The 23,004-nt window shown below is 36.2% G+C and overlaps 1 protein-coding gene across 1 annotated transcript in view; it reads left to right on the forward strand.

The window, feature by feature from the left end:
* USH2A (usherin) overlaps positions 1–23,004 on the forward strand; it is a 380,108-nt gene that overhangs the window by 199,930 nt on the left and 157,174 nt on the right. Inside the window, exons 37-38 of the mRNA XM_065679870.1 lie at positions 783–945; positions 18,061–18,240. Of these exons, the coding sequence (XP_065535942.1) occupies positions 783–945; positions 18,061–18,240 (343 nt within the window). The remainder of the gene's footprint in view (positions 1–782; positions 946–18,060; positions 18,241–23,004) is intronic.

Genomic DNA, 23,004 nt, shown 5'->3' on the forward strand with positions numbered 1-23,004 from the left:
AAGTATGTTTGGTTGTTTTGCTGACAGGTGTGGCACGTGAAAAATAGCATTTATTATCACTCCCATGAACTTGTGTTTCTGAGGCACTTAGATGGTGTGAAACCATCTTCTACCTTAGAAAATACCAGATAAATCATGTATGAAAAACAAACTTGTTGCCATAAATAAAGGATTAGCAAATTATTTTGTTCCATAGCACTGTTCACTACGAGTTGTGAAATTTCAATGCTAAATTTCTATGATATTGAATGAGTATTTATATTAAAAAGTTATATTTTATTTTCTCTTAAAGGCCTACTTTTTATTGCAAATTAAATCTGTTAAGTGAAATTAAAAGATAATTCAGGGAGCTACGAATACTCTCCAAAGAATACTTTTTCTCTACCAAATATCTGTAATAATTTGTTATAGCATTTAAATACATTTTCCTTACAGTTGTCTTTTAAAATATAGAAACTAAAAAAAAAGCTGTGGTTTTCTACTTCTGCTTCCTCCGCTAATGCTAAACTGAGATCATTCACCCACATGAGGTGCAATGGTGTTTTTAAGAAATGAATTATTCTTTCCCAGTTTCTTGTTCCCTGTTCCTTACAGGTGTCTCTGTATAAAGTATGTTAGTTGCTGGACAGCTTCAAATAAATGCAGATGAAATGAAAGTAAAATGCTTCAAAATTAAGACACAGTGTTTTTTCCTGAGAAATAACTTTTTATCTTGCATTTCTCATTCCTTCTCTCTTTATAAACCATGGCAACAAACCTTGATCTTATGGCTGAACTTACAGGTAGAAGCTTGGACCATGGAAGCTTCCCCGCAGGGAACAATTGATGTATTTGCTACTGTTGATGGGTCCCAAGAAATTCAATTAAAATGGCTTTCCCCAAATAATCCTAATGGAAAATTGGCTTACACAGTCCTTGTCACTGGTCTCTTCTATGCTGATCAAGGTAATATTTTTTTCCTTTGTAATAAATGTAGTCATTTCATTGATATTCCAGTTAATATTTTCCTTAATTCCTTTAGCACTATATATTTCCTGCTTGCTTTGTCGCTCCATTGATTATTTTAGAATTATCAATTTTATTCTTTAAGAACAGCTGCTTTGATTTATGGTGCTTTACATTTGTACAAGCACATAAATTGCCAAATAAAGATAAGCCTCCTGCACTCATTTGCTCTCTAGATATACACATAGAGCCTTATCTCACAACCTTAACTCAGATAAGGAAGGTAGACTCACTAGATTTCAGGTCGTTTGCTTATATAAGTGGGAGGCATTCATGGGAGTTGTTCACAATATAGTTGATCATGGGTATATTTGAAATTTATGTAAGCAGTCATAAAGAAGTAAGGCTTACAAACAGCCAGGTACCTAAAAAAATATTCAGTGAAATTAGACACTTATTCCTAAAAAGAAGTAAGAAAAGTGACTCTATTTCTGTATAATAAACTCACTCAACATCTGAATCAAAAGTTATCTGTTGAATCTTACTGTATTGGGGGCAGCTCTTTTATTTCCGTTAGGTTTTTTGTGGGTTGGACTTTTTTGTTTCTTTCTTGTGTCTTTTAAACCTGACCTAATGCTGTCTTCGTGCAAATGTTGCCAAATCAGAGCAGGTAGAGTTAGACAGGGATGTTAGCCTTGTGTAAAAGGCTATATAACTCACTAAAGAATGCAAAGAGACATGTTTTCCAAATGTGTTACACAAAGTGTGTATTTTTCAGTTGCAAGTAAAATGCTGTGTCCTCTAATTATTATAAAGATGTAAAAGACTTGGGCAGTGAGTAAAACTGAATATTCACAAAAATGCATGTGAGTGTTTAATATGTCAATTTCAGCTATTAAGCATGCTCTAAGGTATAATAAATAATAAAATATTGTACACAAATAATATTCATGAATTATACCTAACAATCTTGTCATTAATTTTTAGTGCACTTTAAATAGCATGATTGACATCAGGCAACTCTACAAATGTTTTCATATAAATATAATACAAAATTGGGTTTGAAAATAGTGTTTGGCTGACATTTAATCCTTCTATGTACTGTACACATATTTAATCAGTCTTGCATATGCACTAACAGACACATAATTGAATCGATGGCTTCATAACTTCCTTCTTTTTTCGGCTCAGAATAAGAAAGATTTGTTATTGCCAGTATTGGTGCTAAAGAGAACATACACACTGTAATTGCTGTCCTCTACAAGGCAGTATGTAAATGAATTTGTTTCTGTGCTGTTTGGAGAAACACAACCATTGAAGAATGTAATGTGTGGTAGGCAGTCTGGGCTGACCCCTCACAAAGGCTGTTGAGTTCCCTTTTTTATGCAATGAAGGCTTTGATGTATTCTGCTGTGAAGCACTTGTGTAAGATTAGGAGGAGAAGGAGTGATGATCAATTTGAAAAAAAGGAGCAACATTTTGGCTGGACCCCTGACAGCACAGCCATTTCCGCCAAGGCAGGAGGGTGAATAATGCAAAAGCCATATTCCCCTTGTGTTTAATCTTGCATTGTTTTTGCAGAGGAAATTTCTGCTTCCTTTCTGAGTCGTGTCATCCTTGGTTGTCATCCCGTCTCTCAAACCGTCAAAACGGTATTAAATGTTGCAAAGCTGTGCAGCTAGAGAACTTTCAAAAGTCAGAAACCATTTGCAGAGCAGCCCTTGTAGAAAATATATTCTGTTCTCGGCAGAATTTTCCTTCAGTTCTTTCCACTGAGAAGTTTACTGATTTCTCCCAGTGGAATCTACTGGAATTTATCGGTTCATGGTTGGCAGTCACAGATTAAGGTAAATGTCGATCCGTAATGACCCTCTACATGTTAGTATTGCAGTAAAGCTGGGCTTTTATGTCAAAGATATCGGAGAGGGAGCTATTACACATGACAGGGGTGATCAAGGGACTCCAGACCAAGGCAAGCATTATTAAATATTGACTAGTTCTGTGATTTATGTAGAGCTGGAGGAAAAAAGTGACTTTTTAACCGTTATATATTCTTCAGCAACGAAAACCAGCCATTTATCTCCTGCTGGTAATAAAGAACAGAGTGCCTGCATATTTTAGTAGAGGGAAAACCTGGACTTATTAATGAGATGGACTCTTTCATGATAACATTTCAGTTTGCTAATTGCCAAAAGCAAAACAGGCAAATTGGAAGCAATTAAAAGAGTTGACTTAAAGTGTCTGCTATGTTAGTTCAAGTCAGGAGAGACGGTTGGTGGTGAAAGAATCGTTGGGGAATGGAACCCAAAAAATTTCATTACACTTGTTCACTGTTGCTGAAACTTTGCAATGCTAAATAAATAAAGAGTGTTTCCCCCCAGAAGTCAGAGCTCTAGCACTTGACATTTATGCTGGCTGTTTTGGGGGTTATGCAGGAAGGAAATTAAGCATTAATTCATCAAACTTATAGAAGACATCATCTGTTCAGTATATTTACACAAAGCTTATTGAGTTGTCTGATGGCTAATTGGTATTTTCTTGACATAATGAACAACTGTGTTACATCCTTTGCTGCAACGTCTGTTAAAGAGGCAGGGATTAAAATGTAAAAAATGGAGGTGGAATTCATCTAAAAGGGCTATATATAGACATCAAAATAGTTACACCCATCTCCTGAACTGGTGGCCCCCTCAGCAGTAGGTTAAGCTGTCAGTTTGGGAAGCTCAGGAAACAGATTTTGGATCTTGGATCTGAAATGTCACATAAGTAAATTTTGAAGATTGTTGCCTAACAAGAGTTTGTTGCAGTAACCACACTGATGCTTTGTAATTTCTGTGTATACACCTCTCAATTAAAAAACCTTCATTTACATTCACTATTATTAATAAAACCTCAAGATTTTGGTAGGAATATGAATCTTTAATAGATGAACATATAATTTTCCAAACAGTGCAGTCACCTTCTCTTTTGAAGAAGTTTAACTCTGTTCTGTTGCAAAGCGCTTCAAATATTACTAGATGTCACAATAATGTCTGTTATGAAGGAAGGTGAGATAGGGGAGATTTTGCTTGACTGTCTGTCTGGCCCAGTCATTCCAGCTATGACATGTTTTTATTTGGAAGTAGGGATGCTAAATTGCATAATGCCAAAAACTGCTTTAAAAAAATCCCATCAGATACAGAGTATTATGAAAGAAAAAATTACAGATTTTGGCAGCACTTATATAAAAATTTAGTATTTATTTACTTAGTTGGATATCTCTTCTAAACAAAGTAGAATTAAAGAGAAATGAAGCTAAAGAAATCTGAATAAATGCCTAAGCATGTCAGAGCATATTGCAGAGGTAGCTAGAGTTTGACAATATGAGGGTTATTGTGTTTGATCAAAGCATTGCATTCATTTTGTCTCTTTTTCAACTGTAGCTTATCTACATGGGAGCTGGAAGGTCTACATTCAAACCTAACATACCTCCATGGCTTTATTTTTTTCCTTCTGTCCTTTCAAGTAAGAGATGTTACAGCTCTGAGGGATGGACTCATGAGATAGCACTTAAAAAAGTGTGTGAAATCTTTCTGTATAAGTAGAACCCCTGGACAGGGCAAAGGCTACCACTATGAAAAAGTGATTTTTTTGTACTGCATATTGTAATTCTATATTTTTACACTGCCATCCCTAATGTATATTATGAAACTCTGCTTGATGTGTTGTTATCTTATCAGTGTCCTACTATAGCATATGGCATGTTGAGATAGCAGGTTGACGACATGGAAAGTGTTTAAATAACATATAACTTAACACTTTCTCTGTCATGAACTTGTTATTCCAACACTTCAGAGACACCAGCCGATCTCATGCTTCAATATTCTATAGATGTCCCCAGGCTTGGCTCCTTTTTCACTCTGTTCCAAATCTTTCAAATTTCACATATGTGAAATATATCTCTGTCTGACTCTTAATATTTTATATACACTGTTTGTTTTTTTTTTTTTTTTACCAAATGCCACTCATTGTATTTGTTTAAGATACCATATGACTGTCCATCCAGCTGTTTTTTACACAAACGCATACCTCATAGGAATTAAAAATTAAGAGTCTTGGAGCTGATTTATTATTTCCTTATTATAGTGATCTGTATTTAATTCTAGACTCTTTTCTAATGAGGCCTGATCATTTTAAATAATTTTCAAAAGATGTAAAGTTGGTATTTTAGGGTTTTTTTTTTTTGGGTGGGAGATATTTATCATCTTACAGTAAAAACAGCAATACATCAGTAAAGACTACATTGTAATACATAAAAGCAAGAGAGAGTGTTCAAATTGTCCAGACTTCTTCAAATTCCTGACTTTTGAATCCAATATAAATGTTACATAATGCATGGGAGACTTCAACCTACCAGATGTCTCCAGGAAGTACAATATGGCAGAGAGGAAACAGTCCAGGAGGTTTTTGCAAGGTGTGGAAGATGATAGCTTCCTAACCCAGCTGATGAGTGAGCCAACTAGGGGAGATGCCTGGTTAGAGGTGCTGTTCACAAACAGAGAAAGACTGGTGGGTGATGTGTTGTGGTGTGATGTGGAGGCTGTCTTGGGCAAAGTGATCATGAAAAGGTTGAATTTGAAATTGGAGAAGTCAGGAGAAAGGTCAGCAAAACCTTAGGCTTCCAGGGGGCTGACTTTGGCCTGTTTAGGATACTGATTGATGGACTCCCTTGGGAAACAGTATTGGTGGACAAAGGGGTCCAGGAAGGCTGGACACGCTTCAAGAATAAAATCTTCAAGGCACAGGAGCAGGCATTCCCTACGTGCCAAAAACCAAACCAGTGGGGAAGAGAGCTGCCTGGCTGAACAGGGAGATAATGCTGGGACTCAGGAAAAAAGAGAATCTGTCACCTGTGGAAGAAGGGACTGTTGCCTCATGAGGAGTACAGGGATGTTGTTACATTATGTAGAGAGAAAGTTAGAAAGGCAAAGCCACAGCTGATACTAAATCTGGCCTCTGCCATAAAAGATAATAAAAAATACTTTTACAAATATATGAGCAATAAACAGGCGAAGAAGAACCTCCATCCTTTACTAGATACCAGCGGAAGCCTAGTAACCAAGGATGAGGAAAAGGCTGAGGTACTTAATGCCACCTTTGCCTCGGGCTTTAATAGTCAGACCAGCATCCTCCGGGTACTCAGTCCCCTGAGCTGGATGACAGAGATAAGGAGCTGATTAAGGTGCCTGTAATCCAGAATGAAGTGGTTAGTGACCTCCTGCTCCACTTGGACATACACAAGTCTATGGGGCCTGATGGGCTCCACACAAGAGGGCTGAAGGCACTGACAGAGGAGCTCGCCAAGCCACTCTCCATCACTTAGCAGCAGTCCTTTGAAAGTACTTGTTAAAATACAGGAAGGAGCTTTGTTGAGTCTGTTTCACCATTCCGATCCATACGTGCGTGTTTTCCAAAAGAGTATTTGTTCCCAGCAAACTGCATATAGGGATCAAATATGATTTTAGAAACTGAGGGCTCTGTCCCGGTTCTGTAGTGCTCAGGCAAACATATTTTTCCTGAAAAGGCAAGTTGCTCTCCCTCAAATCATTTAAATCCTGGTTTATCTGTGGAAGAAGCCTTAAAGAGGAATTTGTTTTGCAGATGGTTAGGCCAGGGCATGAAAAACTTGTATTACCAGACCACAAACAGCTTTTCTCTCTTAAAGAAGTGTTACAGTTCTTGTAATTATCTGATGTTCTTCCAGTTCTCAGAGGACTTGAGGAGGATAGAAAGGTGACAGAACCAGACCTATTTCCTTCAAGTAGTTTCCTCATTCAGCCCCATTTACCCTCAGGGTGCTTTAGATTATGTACAGGGTCATTTTTAATTGCATCTGGATATCTGAAATTAAGTTCTTGTACAGGAAGAATCAGGTATTGCCTCTTTTCCAGAGCAGACGGAGGAAATTCTTATCTTCCTACCTGTGTCAGATGACTGCATTAGCACAAAACCCGAATCCAAATCTGTAGTCACCTGGATGTTGTTGTGCATTTTGAATGCAAGTTTGACATAAAGAGAATCCTTAATTAACTATATGCCCTTAGAGAGTTTCACAACACAAAGTTGCAGGTTTGTACTCAGAGCTCTTTGTTGCTCATGAATGCGGAAGGCGGTGTACATTATTTTTAGTTTGGTTTGTTGTTCTTTTTTTACTCGTAGCTTCTGTTGTTGACATATCATCCCACTGTTCTTACTTTTCAGCAATGCAGTTCATCTGTTATTTTTGTAAAGGGAAAACTATTCATCTGGTAACTGCTTATTTAGAGATGCTGTATCAGAAAGCTTCCTTGCAGCCTACTCATTTTCTTGGCAAACTGCAGAATGCTGAAAGCAGAAGGCAACATTTTCTAGTCAAAAGAAAAAAAAACAGCTGCTACATCTATAAACAAGTTGCCTTTTCCGTGTATACATTAGAATGTTGTTCATCTAAGCTTTTTAGTTTAATATTTACTATCTCTGCAAATAAGTAGATGGAAACACAGATCATCTATTAATTTGGCTTCTATTGGAAGGTTCATCTTACAACTGTGATTGAGCACAGTGCTTTCAGTACACTCTTCAATCAGAATTCAAATATGTTTAGCATCAAGCTAGTGAATACAAGCAATGTCTGCTGGGGGAAGACATGCCACCTGCATATGCCAGCAGAAGTGGGGAGAGGAATACTGAAACCCCTTAAAGTTCTTAGCATTTTGTGTTGAAGGGTAGAGAATGGAGAATGAAAATTCTGTGGGATGTTTTTTCAAAGCTGCAGAAGAAGGGGTGTTTTACATTTAGATCTGACAATTTAAAAAGAACAAGTTTTGAGAATGAAACGTGTTTCAGAAATTACTAAAACATTTCTGAGAGACTTGTTAGGCCAATTTTCATAATAAATCTATTTTAGACATGGTAGTGTGTATAATTACCTCAAAATATAAATATCCAAGCATAGATTTGAATTTACAGTTGCTGCGACTGAATATGCAGTACCTGACAATGGATACAAGTTCAAATGTGCTTTAATATTAACAAGAAAAATTCTCTTTCAAAAATGGCAATATAGTCATTCCATAGATGAAATCAAAGCATATGATTTACTTTCAAGACAAGCTATTCTTAAGAAGAGCGATTTTTTTCTTATTGTTGAGTAGTTCTTAAGCCTTTTCTCTTATGCAGCTGGTACCAAAGAAATATGAAAACTTTTCCCATTGTTGGTAAATATCAGGACTGTGTTTTTCTTCCTGCCTTTAATCACTTACTAAAGATGTTTATAATGTGATGTGTTCCTGTGCCAGGGACAGACCATTATCTATTAGGGACAGGAAAAGTCATCCCAACTTCAGTAGTTTAGGATTGTGCAGTAGTCTTAAGCATTCTGCAACCTGAAGTCCCTAGCAGTAATCCTTGGGGTTTTTTTTTTTTTTTTTATACAATAGGCACACAAAATTTGGCATTACTAATAAGAAAAACGATCCTTTCTTCAAGAAGCTGGCCTAAGGAGAGTAAAGAGCCTTGATTTTAAAAGAAAGGTCCAAAAGGACCATTCAAAAGGAATTCAAATATGAGAAATCGTGGACATATTAATGATGTTGGTCATTTACCAGTTACCTTTGTAGTATATAAAGAAATATTTAATGCATTTCAGTTTGTTGTACACTACCTATGGTACATTAGTGCCTTAATATTACTAATGCTACTGACCCTGAAGCTGCTGAGGCAGTGTTTTCCAGAGCCTCTCTGGAAATATTTTCTGTTATAATTCTCAACCTCTTATTCTTGGATTATTTTTCATCTGGCCTTGCACCTGAAAACCCCAATACTGTTGTTACAGAGGATCTTCATGGGAGCTGCTATGACACTGTGACAATTGCCTCTCGCCGCAACATCTTTACTTTCCAAAACCTACTACACAACAAAGTTGGTAATACTGATTTAAATGCTTGATGTGTATTACCCGTTAATATACATACACAGATGTTTAGTGAACAGTGTTCAGTGCTTGCACTGTGTTCACATACTCCACACAGCACACATGGCATCATAAATGGGAACAACAGGGAGCTTGAGCAGATCCCAATGGAAAGTATATAGTGGCAGAGGGACAGCATGGCAAGAGTCATCCCCACTGTGAGCAACAGCATTGGCATATTCATCATGGTCATCTGCACCAGAGAGATCCCCTCCCTGCTCCCAAAGTAGGGTGGTTTTGTGGGAGCCATTAGCTGCTTTTCTAAGTCAAGCTTTTATCTTTTCAGGTTTTCATATTTCATCCCATTCCTCACCCATTTAATGTATCTGTCTCCTTAGTTTTAGCTACCAACCCCAGTAATAAAACTATAATCCTTAAAGATGTTTGAAGGGGTGGTGGGGGGGGAAGAGGATCGGTGATCCATTTTCGAACAGTCGTGTTTTAGAGAGGGACTTAGAGGTATTTTGGCACTGAGTAATATGCCATTTAAAATTTTATTTGCATGGCTAGAAAACTCAGTTTTGCATGCACTTTAGGATGATTATTTGAACAGCTTCACAATACACCATCTACTAGCATGATCTCCTTCAGGACCAGGTACGCTTTTTTTGGTTGACAGTCTCTCTCCATTTTCTACATTGGATGGTTTCTTTGGTGAAGACTAGCATCAGACTGCAGATAGTGTTGTAATTGATCTGCATTTCTGTTCACATAGTTACGTTTTTGTTATGTATACACTGGTCTGTTTTTATATTGTACTGTGTGATGGTTTTGATGTTACAAAGCAGAATGTAAAGCTGAATCCTATTTCTGTGAGGAACGTATTATCAGTTCTTTACAGGCTAAAATTCCTAGTGACTGCCAATAGCAGGATAGTCTCTGAGACTATTCCTGCTTCCTGGGAATAGTCTAGGGAATAATGGCAATCTTCTGGAGATGGCACTTGTAAACAATATTGAGTAAAAAGGAATTTGCCAATCAGTTCTCCTATGAAAACAGTCTTTTAGTTAATGAATGTCTTCCAGAGTTTTTAACCCACATGAAGGCTGAGGAGGCTGCATTGACAGTGCTTAGGTATCTAAGGTAAATCCTAAAGGAAGAAAGCAATTTATGACCCTGGCCGCAAAATGATTAGTATCAACCATGTAAATACATGACATGCAAATATATGTGATCTGACTACAGAGCTTGCACAGATGAAGGAATTGCATTTGGATACTTGTCTGTGCTGGTTTCAAACAAATATGCTTCTCTAGAGACTAATGTAAACCCCACATGTGTTCTCAGGTAGGGAAAGCACAATGAAAACTGGAATTTGACAGGCTTTAATGAAGTTTCTATTTGAACTGTATTAGGGGAGATCAAATAGGTTTTGGCTATGTAACTTTCTAGTGTTGTACCAGAAAGATCAAGATACTATGACTGGTCATCCTCTATAAAAGATGATTGTGTGCAGTTGATAAGGGTCATTTCTGTTACTCTGCCTGGTTTTAAGCTAAACAGGCTAGAGGGAGCTGCTCTATAAATAAGTACAACACTCACCTGTGTGATTCTGTGATTCTTTCAATCTACAAGTGCATCATTTGTGATGCCTCATTTAAGGTGACTGGAAAAGCCAAAAGAATGCCTTATGTCAAATAAAAATCCTAGATCAAGTTTAGAGCTTCATTATTTCCAGAGTATTACAAATAAGTGTAATGGCATTTGACAGTATTGAATTTTTTTATATGACTTCTTTCTGCTAACTCAGCATTTGAAAAAATGAAGTGTTCTCCCTTTGTGATTGAAAGGGTTAAATAGTACCAATTCATTGCCACCCACAAAAGGATTTATTTTGTTCTCATAAATCAGTTTATTCCACATTTTTATTATTCCCTTGGGTCAGCTGGTCCAATTGAAATCAATACAAGTGCAAGTGACACAATCAATCTAGATATTTGATTATGGATTTGAGACTCCCAGTTCTGCTTTGTGTGTTTAGCTAGTCTCCTTCTGATAGTGTCCCTGGAGAATGGAAAATTCTTATTGGCATCCATGAATTATGGGCATAGATTCAGAAACCAGATACTGTGATAATCTCTATTTATGTACTGCTGCAGCTAGAGAAAGAATGTTCTACCCATGGAAAAACAAACTTGAAGATTTTTTAAAGCTAATTGTTTATGCCTTTTTTTCTTAAGTGTGTAAAATCGCTTGTGAAACAAACTTTATAAAATCTTATCTATCATTTGTCTATAAAACACCTCAAACAAAATGGATGAAATCAATAATTATATGTTCAGTCATCAACTTACCAGCACAAGTACACCTAACATTTCTTCTGTTTGATGCTTTCTGATCATTGCCAGACAATGTGATGTTATGTCACTTGGGGTATTCATGCTGGCATAAGAGCATGTGCTGACTGAAAGCCTGCGTGAAATCCACATAATTTGATTCTACTCATAGAATGCTGTGCAGAGTTGGGTGGCCTCACTCTATTTTTCATGTATTTAGGTCATGGACTGAGTTCTTGTAGTGTGTTGCTGCAACACTTCGTGCAGTATTCAGAGGGGTCCAGGACTTGATGCCCCTTGGTACTGTTGCAGCAAAGTGAGTTAAAGTACAATTTAATATACTTAGAGCAGGGGTTTAACGCTACACTAAATATCATGTTTTAACTGGAAGGTCTAAATGAGGCAGATTCAATGAGCAAGGCTCATTGTACTTTTTTTATTTTTATGAAAATTCTGTATATCTCAAGACAAACTGTACCAAATTTACATCTGTGAAAAGGCACAGAAGGTGCCTTTGCCTGTTTTAAAGTGAGGGAAACTGAGCTGTCAAAGAAAAACTGGAGTAGTACAGTGAGAAACCACATCTGCATCTTTGAGCTTTCAGATTTTTGCTGTATGTGGCCATAGGGAATTTCATCATGTTCTTTGAATATTTTCTGGTTTTCCATCTTAAAACTAAATGCTGATTTAATTACCAGGGAAAGAAGTGAAGTTTTTCAATAATGGTAATGTGAACTGTTCCTTATTGACAGTAATATTAATAGTTTGGATTAATATTTTTTCCAGTTTGCTTCAGTGCTTTTAAATTACCCATCTTGCCTCATACAGCAACTCTCTCTAGCCCATGAGAATGAAGGTTTCCTGCGATAAGAGAGTCTTTAAGTCTTTGACTCAGTCTGATGGACTGAGAGCAGAGGAGGAAATAGTGCTTCAGGAGACTGAGGTGCAGAATTGTCATTGTACTCATCTGAAAAAACAAACACCAAAAGCAAAACCCTGAGACAGAACAAAACCTCTACAAAACATAACCCTCCTGCCCTAAACACTTTTGGAAAGAGTGGTTTTGCATCAAAGCACAGAAACCACTTCCCAAGATCAGTATAGCAATTGAGATGAAAATTGGAGAACAGTTCGTTATTACAGTTCTTAGGAAAAAAAGAGTTACCAGTAATGATTAGGGAAGCTTTTCAGCTGTGTTTTATTGGGATAATTGAACTAATGTAAACTCATGTTGTTTCTTTTGAATGCTGTAGAAACAGTGGGAAAGGGAGAGAGGGAGAGAAGAAAAATCTTAGCTGGGAGGGAAGGAGTAGCTTATGTGGAAGTTAACAAAGCTGAAGAATAGGTAAGAAAAGAAGACAGAAAGCAGCCCAGGGACAGAAACTGGTGGACAATGAGGATGAGGTACGGGGAAAAAGAGTGAAAAAGTGAACTCTTGTTTCATTTTTATTTTGCTCTTCTGACATTAACTTCTTCTGTGGCTAATGTTTAACCTCTGTATACTTACATATGTATAAAGCAGGCATAACAGTAACTGTGTTTGTGCTAGTTTACTAAGTAATCTTTGTTTAATTCTTTAGATTCTTATATGAACTGTTCCTTGATGTGAATTTTTGCTACCTTTATTCTTTCTGTAGTATTCTACAGTGGTAATAGTTCTGCTTCTACCTGTCTGAATATTATGGAGCAACATGTTCTTTAATGTAAAAGATGTTATCAGGGCCTGTATGTACATAATGGAAGCACTACAGATTGGTAATAATATTTTAGATGATGGCACAGAGCCTTACAGTCACTCAAAATATACCTTTGGCATGTCGTAGCACATAATATGTAGTGTACTTTTGTGATTGAACTCTTGCGTTATCTTGAAATAGTGATAGTAAAAGAAAATGATAGCTCATTAAACATTTGTGATGGTAAGACTCTAGCGTTTAATTTTTTTTACCTTTTTTACCTGTTTTTACCTTTTAGGTGTAAATTTCCCTGCATTTCACAAACTACAGTCCTGTAATATCATTTAAATTCAGACAAATCTGGGGGCAAGACGTCAGTCAGCCAATTTTTAGGACACCCCAGATATAAAGAGGTAGAAATCTATTTTACTAAGGTGGCTCAGTTGTTGAAGTGCCATAGGAATACCAATAGAGAAGTATAATGAAGTTCTGCATAATGACAGCTAGCTTTTTATGATTAGGGAAAGAAAAGCCCATGAATAGGCAGTAATATTTTTCACAAGCACAGCCTCCTTGCTGCCTGCAGTCAACAGTATAGTTCTGTCAGTGGGTTTGTGATACTGACACATTAGACTTCTTATGTTTAAACTTACTACTTGAATAGTCACAAATGCAGTGGTAGTAATAGAAGCATTTGGTATTTGCCCACATACATGAAACATGCAGGTTTTGATGCATAAAAAAGAAACATCTTTCCTTAAAACCCATCAAGACAGAGTACCTTTGAATGTGTCAAATTCTGGGGGAAAATGCCTAGTTTTTAAATGTGAGACGAATGTGTTTAGTTTATATAATTTCTTTTCCCCATTGCAGTCTTTGTCATGAGAATAGTTCCATGTTGTACCATTTCCCGCGCTCCTGACAACCTTTGTCACATGAATAAGATATCAGAACACTAATGACTAATATACGGGATTCTGTGTCTGCTGATACTATACTGTACTTCTGTGACCTTTTCAATATTATGTATTCCGATTGGCTGTCCATTTCACCTCTTTCCCACAAGTTAATAAGGCTGTAAAAAGGAGAGAACTTGAAATCACCAGCCAGTCAAATTACAGAATATTGAAAAGGTCAGAGCAGTATAGCACACATGAAAAAATTAGGGAATATATGAGGCATTAAAATTCTTGTGACAATGGTTATAACAAGAGTGGAAAAGGGATACCCTTTTCTGTTATTTCAATCTAGTGAACCCCATAGGATGATGAGCCCAGGACAGCAGTAATTTACGCACCACTGACCCACAGAAGCTTTATTCACCTATTTACGGGGGTAGTAACAGGAATGCACAGATGCTTGGGAGCCCCTTTCGGAGGGTCCACCCAAAACCATAGTGAACCTTCAAACACAAATATTCATCAGCTAGAGTGCTGTGTGAAGCTTAGCACTTTTAAACAATATTTAATGGAGCTTGTATTCGTATATCTTTTTTACATGAGCATGTTCTATTACTTGACTTTGTTTCAAGTATACTTGGTTTTTTAAGTATGGATATGGATGTTCTTTAGCTGTAATTTCTTCATTTGGATGTTTTCCTGAAACACTGAGATGCTTTGATCTGGTATAAACTGGTATTTCTCAAATACCAGACTTAGTCAAAGAGATCCTTCAGAAACACCAGGGGAAATATGGATTCTTATGAGTGCGAAGGCTAGTAAAACAACAAGCCCATCAAGGTGCAGAAATATTGGAAGATGCATGGGGCAGCCTTTTATGTCTGCAAAGGCTTTAGTCTTTTTTGTGAGGTTATAGGAGATAGTGGCTTGGAGCACATTTCCATTTGAACTCATCTTCTGGTGCTGGAGTATCTAAGTGTTGAAGGACATGGTAAGCCAGTTCTGGGAGTTTAATTTCTGCTTCCTTAGGTTGTTAGGTTAGGTCTTAGATTGTTCACATTAGCTGTGTCTTGAGGGGATCTTTCTTCTTGGAGTGCTGGTGACTGTTCATGGCAGGAGTTACAAGAGAGAAATGTGCAGGAACAAGTTGGCATGCTGGTAGAAACCACTTTTCTGAAGCAAAACAATGCCTGTGAGTGTCTGAGGTAGCTGCTGTTTAGATCTGTGGCAGAATTGCTGGTAGGTTACAGTGGGACCTGTGAATAGGATGGAGAGGAAAACACATACAAAAAATGGAAGAAGAGAGGTCCCATGGACTTCTCTCGCAAACAGGGTCCACGCTGAAGCAGTCTAGGCAGGAATGGCGCAGAGTGATAAGACAGGGTTATCGCTGTATCACTTTCTGTCAGGCTGAACCTATGTCTGCATATTCCAGCCCACTGAAAGCAAAGTTCAAGCAGTGAGAAGTGGCAAAGCTGCGTATTGCATCTCATCCCCAGTAAGACCTGCATTTTAAAAATGTTCCTCTAATATTATATGTGCCAGTAGCAGTAAGTTACTTGGCTGGGAACAGGGATAAAATCCCTTTTGTCTGTGTAAAATTCAGGTTAGGAAACTTGTGATTACTCCTCAGCTTTTTATTAGAAGCAATGAAACATTTTGAACTGATATGTTGTCTATCTCATTGTGAATTTGCAAGTTCATTTTTGACCTGAATAAAATGGTTATGTAATTACATACTTCTCCTAATTATTGAGTAATTATATACTTCTTATAATTGCCGAGTAATCACTCTGCTATAACTAGAATGTAATGTTACAAGTAATTGTATAATTACTGTATATTAATGTTGTTATTCAGGCAACTTGGAATAGAGTGTTATCCTTTTAATTCTTTTCCTGTTACTCAAAACTGTATTTTTAAAAAGACAATATAGTTAGCCACTGGAAGAAAGATTAATAGTGAAATAAAAATATCATCAGAGGAAGTACACACTTTCATTCTGGGCTCAGGTGGATGAGAGTAAATATTAACATGTTAAGACTGTACCGTTGATAGAAAAAGTTTAATTTTCTCACAAGTTGAGCACATAAATTGCTGTTAGGGACTCTCCTTTTATGCTTGAGATTTGTATCGATCTCATGTGCCTTGATCTGTCAACACTGGATTTTTAATCTTTCCTTCACATTATAGGTGAAACATTTAAGAAATGCATCTCTTTTCACAGCCAGCCGAGTCCTTAAGGACCTTCAGAATCTATGTCAGTTGGCTGTTTCTAATGGCTTTATTGTTGTTAACAAAACAACGGGTGCACATGTTATTGGGTGTGCTTCACAAATAATGTGTCATGGTCTGCCTGGAGGTGCACAGAAAAACTGTGATAGATAATGAGGAAAATGTGCTTTGTTGGATTGTTTCTACTCACAAATCTCACATAAGGACAGTTTCACAAATGTGCAGAAGGAGGGTTTGATATACAATTTAAGAGCTAAGATCAGGTGATGCAGAGGCATGTTTATATTGTTGGCTGGGGACATAGGAGTAATCCTAGACAAAATAACTCTGCTTCTGCAGAATTGATATGTCTGCGTGTGGAATGTGTAAAACATGGTGGTGGTTCTTGCATGATAAGAAGCTTTGCCTCCACTGCTGTTTATAAAATGGAGTCTCTCAGGCTAATGTAAAATTCAGTGAAAAACAGAATAAATCCATCAGTTTTCATGAAGTTATTTTACATTCACACTACTGTTGTTGTTCAGGTAGTATGGTGCTACAGTATGGTGTAATCCAAGTACAATTTGAGCAACGAGAAACTAGACAGCAAGACAGATTTATAAAGCTATCCCTCTCCCCAAAACCTCAGAAAGTAAGTTTTCTGTATGTTACAAGCAGAATAACTGAAAACACCCTTTATGCATCAATGTGAACATCACAATAATGGAATAGCTTGTACCTGTGCCATAAGTGAATCACAGTTTTTTTATAGGAATCCTTAAATTAGAAGAAAGTCCAGGTCACTCACCCATGGTGAAATGTAATGTAAGCATGACTGAAATATACTGCATATGCATGTTAGTGCACTTCATAGAAACATGGACTATTTGAAAAACTGTTTCAGGTTTAAAAGTATTTCTGTTTTAATAGTTCATTTGAAACTTGCAGAAGAATGAGTAAACCCAATGAGTTTCAGTTAAAAAAATAATTAAAAGAGAGTTTCTAAGGGTTTTTCGTTTTTTTAAGTCTTATTTTGGTTTTGTAGAGGACTCCGATGTGAATATTCAGTCTTCTGCCCATGGCAATGCCTTAATTAATTTAAGATATTATTAATAGTTCTATTCTGTTTAATCTTATCCTCATACCTGTGGTCTCAGACCTGTGTGATTCTGTTACTGTTTATAATGCAAAATTTCCATCAGTTACAATGTGAGAGCTCTCCATGGCATGGTGGATAGTAGTAATAATATTAGCCATTGATATAGCATGTAATATGTTCAAAATATTGGGTAATCTTGCAGCTTTATTCTCAGATATGTGAGTGAAATCTTAATCAAGTCAAAAAAGGTTGTTACTTGACATATATTTCACTATTATTATTTTCCAGTCTTACTGATCCTGTATTTTGGAAAGGTTTTTGTTGTGGTGGTTATTTTTGTAAGGTAAAATATTGTCTTATCTTGAATTTGAGATCTTCAAAGGGTTGTAACGGACATGTAGGTTGCTGTGGTGTCCTCTGATAATGTCAGCTGACAACTGAATACTTCAGATCCTTGTTTTATCACTGAGAGGACTGCAGGCCATGCTGGAAAGTATGTGTGTCTTACTGCAGATGACTAATTCTTATGTAAGCAGTTAGCTTGTAACTCCTAAGGTAAGCAATTTTCTAGTGAATTCAACAAGTTTTACTAATCATTCATAGGCATAAGAATTAACCTTAATGTTTTGAATTTGCAGTTATCACAAACTGTTCTAGAATATGAATAATTTCTGAAATCTGGCTTCTGTTTGAAGTATGTAGCAGTCAGCTTTGCAATTTTATGATTGATGAATTTAGTTTCCAAGAAGTTTTACAAGTACTATGAACTGCTGGCAAAAGAAGGAGAAATTGGTGAATAATATGTTTTCTTCCAAATAGGACTTTTTATTTTGACATTTATGGTATCAATGGCAACTTTTAATTTAAGTACAAGTAAGACTTCGTTCATAAAGACAGTGAATTGTAGCAGTTGCAAGGTCTAATATTTGTTCTCCCTGTACCCCTTCTTTTTCCCTAACAGCTAATGCTAATTATTCTATTGTAAATGGTACTCGGATGTTATTCAGCAGCAACGAATCCCATGTATGGGTGCCCATTAAAGGACTGATTCCATTTTCTAACTACACAGTACAAGTGAAAGCTTCCAACAGCCAGGGCAGCTTGATAAGTGATGCTATAACAGTAGTCATGCCTCCAGGAGGTAAGTATGAAAAAGTGCTTTTTCTCTGCATGTAACAATTACCAAATAAACTGCTGAACAAAACATTATGTATTATTGCAAGCGAAGAATGGAAGTTCAGAAGAATATGTTTGTATTAGTTGTTCTTACTAACAAAATTGTTCTTTTCAGCTTCTAGTTTGTCACATTCTTAGTTTAAGAGCTAGAGAATGAAAACAGGTAGTTGTATCGTTAACATGTAATGTAGGTTAGAAGTGCGTTATATACTTCATTCCTTTTGCTGTAAATGGTGCTGTATCCTATCATGGGTGGCTAATCTAGTCTAAGAATATAGATAAGGTCACCCGCATTTTGTAATCTGTTTTAGAGCAAAAGTTGCACGTGCTGACAAAGATCTTTTACTGGATAGACTTAGATCATTTATTTAATAATAAAAGCCATTGGTAAAATATCAAGCCAGAATCCACTAGCTGGTGTAGCTGTAAGTAAGTCAATTGCAATGTGCTGATTTACAGTGAATGAGGATCCAAGCTACTTTGGATGTTATCGTCATTAAAATTTCAAATGAAAAAGACTTGAGCAAGTACTTCCTAAACATTGTGCACAATTTATTTTCATTTGTAATCTTTTTTATGAAAGCTTACATTTATAGCTGATGCATATGTGTTCGTGTTGCATTCTCTTTTCATGAACATCTAGTGAATTAGTTTTTGTTGAATAAATGCCAGTGGAAACAACAAATTTAAGGCAATTTTGAATTCTAATGTGAGAGCTCAACTTGATCTTGAGAGGTGTAGCTGTAGCTGATCATCAGGAATAGTGTAGATTGATGGAACATTTGAAAGTAGAATAAAGAAAAAAGGCAAAGGAAAACAAGAAAACAAACAAACAAAAATCCCATAAACCTTACATCTTAAAAATACACTTGAAACAGTTTGCTTTTAGATAGATGGATTGGCTTTGGGGCCAAACCAAAAAAACAGCTTCTGAGAAGTGAACAAATAAAATGCAGTCTGTATGACACATTACTGAAGAATACAGAAAAGGTAAATCCCCAGAAGAATTTATACTTTTCTAATCTGATTGCCAAATTACACCTAATATTAACAAATATACATTGTCATAAAACAATAAAACTGTTTTACTGCTTTCTTAACATGGAGGAGTTAGACCCCGAGATTTCTAATCCCAGTGTCACACTTCAATTTTGCATGTAGAAATAGCAAAATTTGGTAGTGAAAATTTTATCAAAGTAGAAGGTAAGGGATCTTTATAGATGGGCAAGGATGTGTACAAGTTTATGGCAGCCATTAAGATACACTTTCTTTCATCATTATATTGTTGTTGATTACAATTAGAAAACTTATAGCTTTGAAATTATCTTTTTTATGACCTTGTGGTAGTTTAAAAGCAATACCTCATTGATTAAATAGGTTTTATTTCATGCTTCCTTTTGGTTAATGATCTGAAAACATATTATCCTGATTTACACATAAAATCATGCTGAAAAGCATGTGGCATGCTGAAAAGCATGTGTGTTTAAGTAGAATTAAATTAGCATTGAGAGTTATTAACGAAATCTTCCATATTATTATCCAGTGGACTGTGATCTGTGGTGAAATGAATAATAAATGAAGCAGTGCATATGAGAGTACTCTCATTATATGTCTGCACACATGCAGACACACGTGTATATCTAGGCAAATGTATGTTTACTTTACCATGATGTTTATGATGATGACTTTTTGGATTCCATACAATTCCATTACATGCTAAATTATGAGTGTAATGGTAATTTTACACTGGGCTGTATTCAGTGCTTTCACTTACAAACACTTTGTAAATTGTTAAACAAAATCTAGATGCTAGTAAAACCAGAAGGAATTTTATTTTCTGTGGGGTGTGCTTCATGAAGCTTGTTGGAAGACTATGTAAGAAAGTGAGTAACAGAGGACAAAAAGAGTATTACATTCTGAAGTTATTGCAGGTCACAATTATGATCCAAATTTTCTTTCAACATGCATTTCTTTAGTTTCATTTTGGTTTTGCTTCAAAGGCATTGCATATGATAGAAAGCACACCGTATCTTTAATGTTACCTGATTGAATACACCTTCATTTCTCATCAAGCTGATTTGCCACACTTAAAGTCAATGCTTAAAAAAAAAATGTCAGAAATAAGGAATTTATTTTATCTTAGCTCTTGAGTAAAATTGCAGTCCAGGTTCAAGTGTTCTTGGAAAGATGAAAAAAAAAAAAAGATAAAACCTGAATCCTGATGTTAATCCATAAATATGAAACTTTCTTTTCAGCCTTACCCTGTAGTGGTCTGGAGTTACTAACAGGGTTAGGATTTCAACTCTTAATAGGACTTGGTGCATTAGTGTTTTGTATGCATGGAATTCAGCATTTAGTTTAATAAGTGGTTGACATTGGTGATGTCCCTTAATTTGCTTAAATCTAATTGGCTCTTTTATCAGTCAAACCTATATGGATTGGCAATTGATCAGAAAGGGTCAGCCATGACTGTGCATGTACTTAAGTGCTGGAACCACCAGTTAAAGTCACTGTTTCATAATAAGAAGCTGAAACCATGAGAACAAATTATCTTCAGAGTCAGAAGGCAAAAGAAAGCATAGAAGTTTTTCAGGATGTTCAAGTTCAGAACAAAGGCATTATGGAGTACATAAATTTTAAACACACTGCTTTTTGCCTCAAGACTTAAACCTTTTTTTTCCAGATGAACTGAAATCTCTGAAACTGTCTGTTACATCAAAGAACTGCATAGAAAGCTAAAAGAGATGGAAGAAGCATAAAAGGGCATAGTTTAAAATGATTAGTGACAGATTTCATACCACGTAGAAAGAAGTTAATATTTTTTAGTTTTATATTTTTTCCAAAAAGAATAAATTTGTTCTATTTATCTTGTCCTAAACTGCTTTGGGAGAAGTTGTAAAAAATAACATACTAGCTGGTGCTTCACATTAATTTGGGGTTGCCAGCCAGTAAAAAATCTGGAGAATAAATTGCTTTAGAAATAATCAAATTAGGTAAATGAATTGAAATGATACAGGGGATGTAAAACTGCAGAAATCTGGGAGAAAATCTGCACTGTATTCTTGGTTCTATGTTTTCCTTCTTAGTGAGTGCTATTTCTGATGTAGTGGCACATAGAAGACCCCGTTAATTTAGGATTTCTTTGTAATAAGCGATGGTAAGCTAACAGCAAACAAAGGTGCAGTCACTACAGTTAATAGCTTATACTCCAGTTAAGTCTATTTGTTCACTTCCTTCAACCACAAGAGCCCTAATATAGAAGGGAATAAGAAGTGTGAGCGGAAAGAAAGAAGATAGATTATGTTGGAAAAAGTAGATGTAAAAGAGGTAGCAAAGAAAGACAAGCTGCATATCAGATGGGAAGCAGGAATGTGGAGTCACTACCTCCAAAGCACATAAAAGGACTAGATTCCCAAGTAATGACAAGAGATATGAGGCTCGCTGTGGATGCTAAATCTGTATCCCATTGCAGAGTTGTCTTTGTGCGGTTGCTTCTGTTGGAGATTGAAAACCATTTATCTCCTGCTGACTTATCTATAGAAAAATCTCCAAGAACTGATATATATTTCCTTTGTAAAACACAAAAGGGAAGAGACTCTGGAAGAAAATATTTGCCTAAGCAATGAAGGGTCTCTTTAATTAATTTATGGAGTATGTTTGTTTGTATGCTCTGTCTGTGATTTGCACAACATAGGAGTGTCTAGTAAAAATGTCAGATTTTGCCTTGGATTCTTAAGAACCTTCCCTTTGCTGGTCCCTTGTTTCTATATGGGATGCTGCATGGCTCTGCCTACAAGCCTGGGCTAGTTTCCAGCAGCAAAAAGTGAGCCTACTTACTTGTGTCTGTCGATGTTTGTACAACATCTACAGAAGATGGAGTCCTGCAAACAGAGGATTTCAGCCACTGTTAGTTTAGGCAGCCACACCTTTGGGACTGGATATTGAACCTGATCATAGAATCATCGCTTGAATGATGCAAACAATCACATCATGCAACTTATATTCACATCTGAAAGTGGTCATGAAAGTTGATCACCGAAGCCAACAGGCCTCTTTAGATGAATGAATACTCAGAAAACAACAAATGGATGCTGTTAGGCCAGAATTATTTAGGAAGAAAGATCAAACCAGAATATGCTGGAGTTTTTCCCTGTGAGACAGGTTTGTTTTTCCATGATGCTCAGTATCACACTAAGAGTCACACTGTAAAACTTGTTTTGAGAGAATTTAGTTCAAATTTCAGGTGTTTCTGAGACATTTTTTTATTTATTCTTGCCTTCTTTCTTTCCTTCTTTTTCCTGTAGGCTTAGACTAAAACTCAGAAGGATTCTTTATGTTCTATATCTTCTGTTTCTTTTCCATTTTTCTTTTCCATTCTCTTACGTCTCTTCTTGTAAAGTTAGATTAGTAAAAAAGGGATTTAAAAATTGAAAAAATAAATGAAGCTTGGAAGAAAAATAAAAAAAAGCTTCTCACCTCAATCGGTTATATTTGTTGCAAAAAGATACTTAAAACAATTCCAAATTCTCAACAATTTGCATGATACCTCTATAACTTCAGGTTAATATGTTCTCTGATTTTGATGAAGAACAGGAAATTTTAAGCAAAATTGTGAACAAGTTGTCAGGAGTGAGGTGAAGAGTGTTAACAGAAAGTTCTTAATGAAAAATTGTGACCATATCTTTTCTAGAGGTAGTTTAAGGAGAAACAGCAGGATAGAGTAGGGAGG

This window comes from Lathamus discolor, chromosome 5 (assembly GCF_037157495.1).
Source record: "Lathamus discolor isolate bLatDis1 chromosome 5, bLatDis1.hap1, whole genome shotgun sequence".
NCBI lineage: Eukaryota > Metazoa > Chordata > Aves > Psittaciformes > Psittacidae > Lathamus > Lathamus discolor.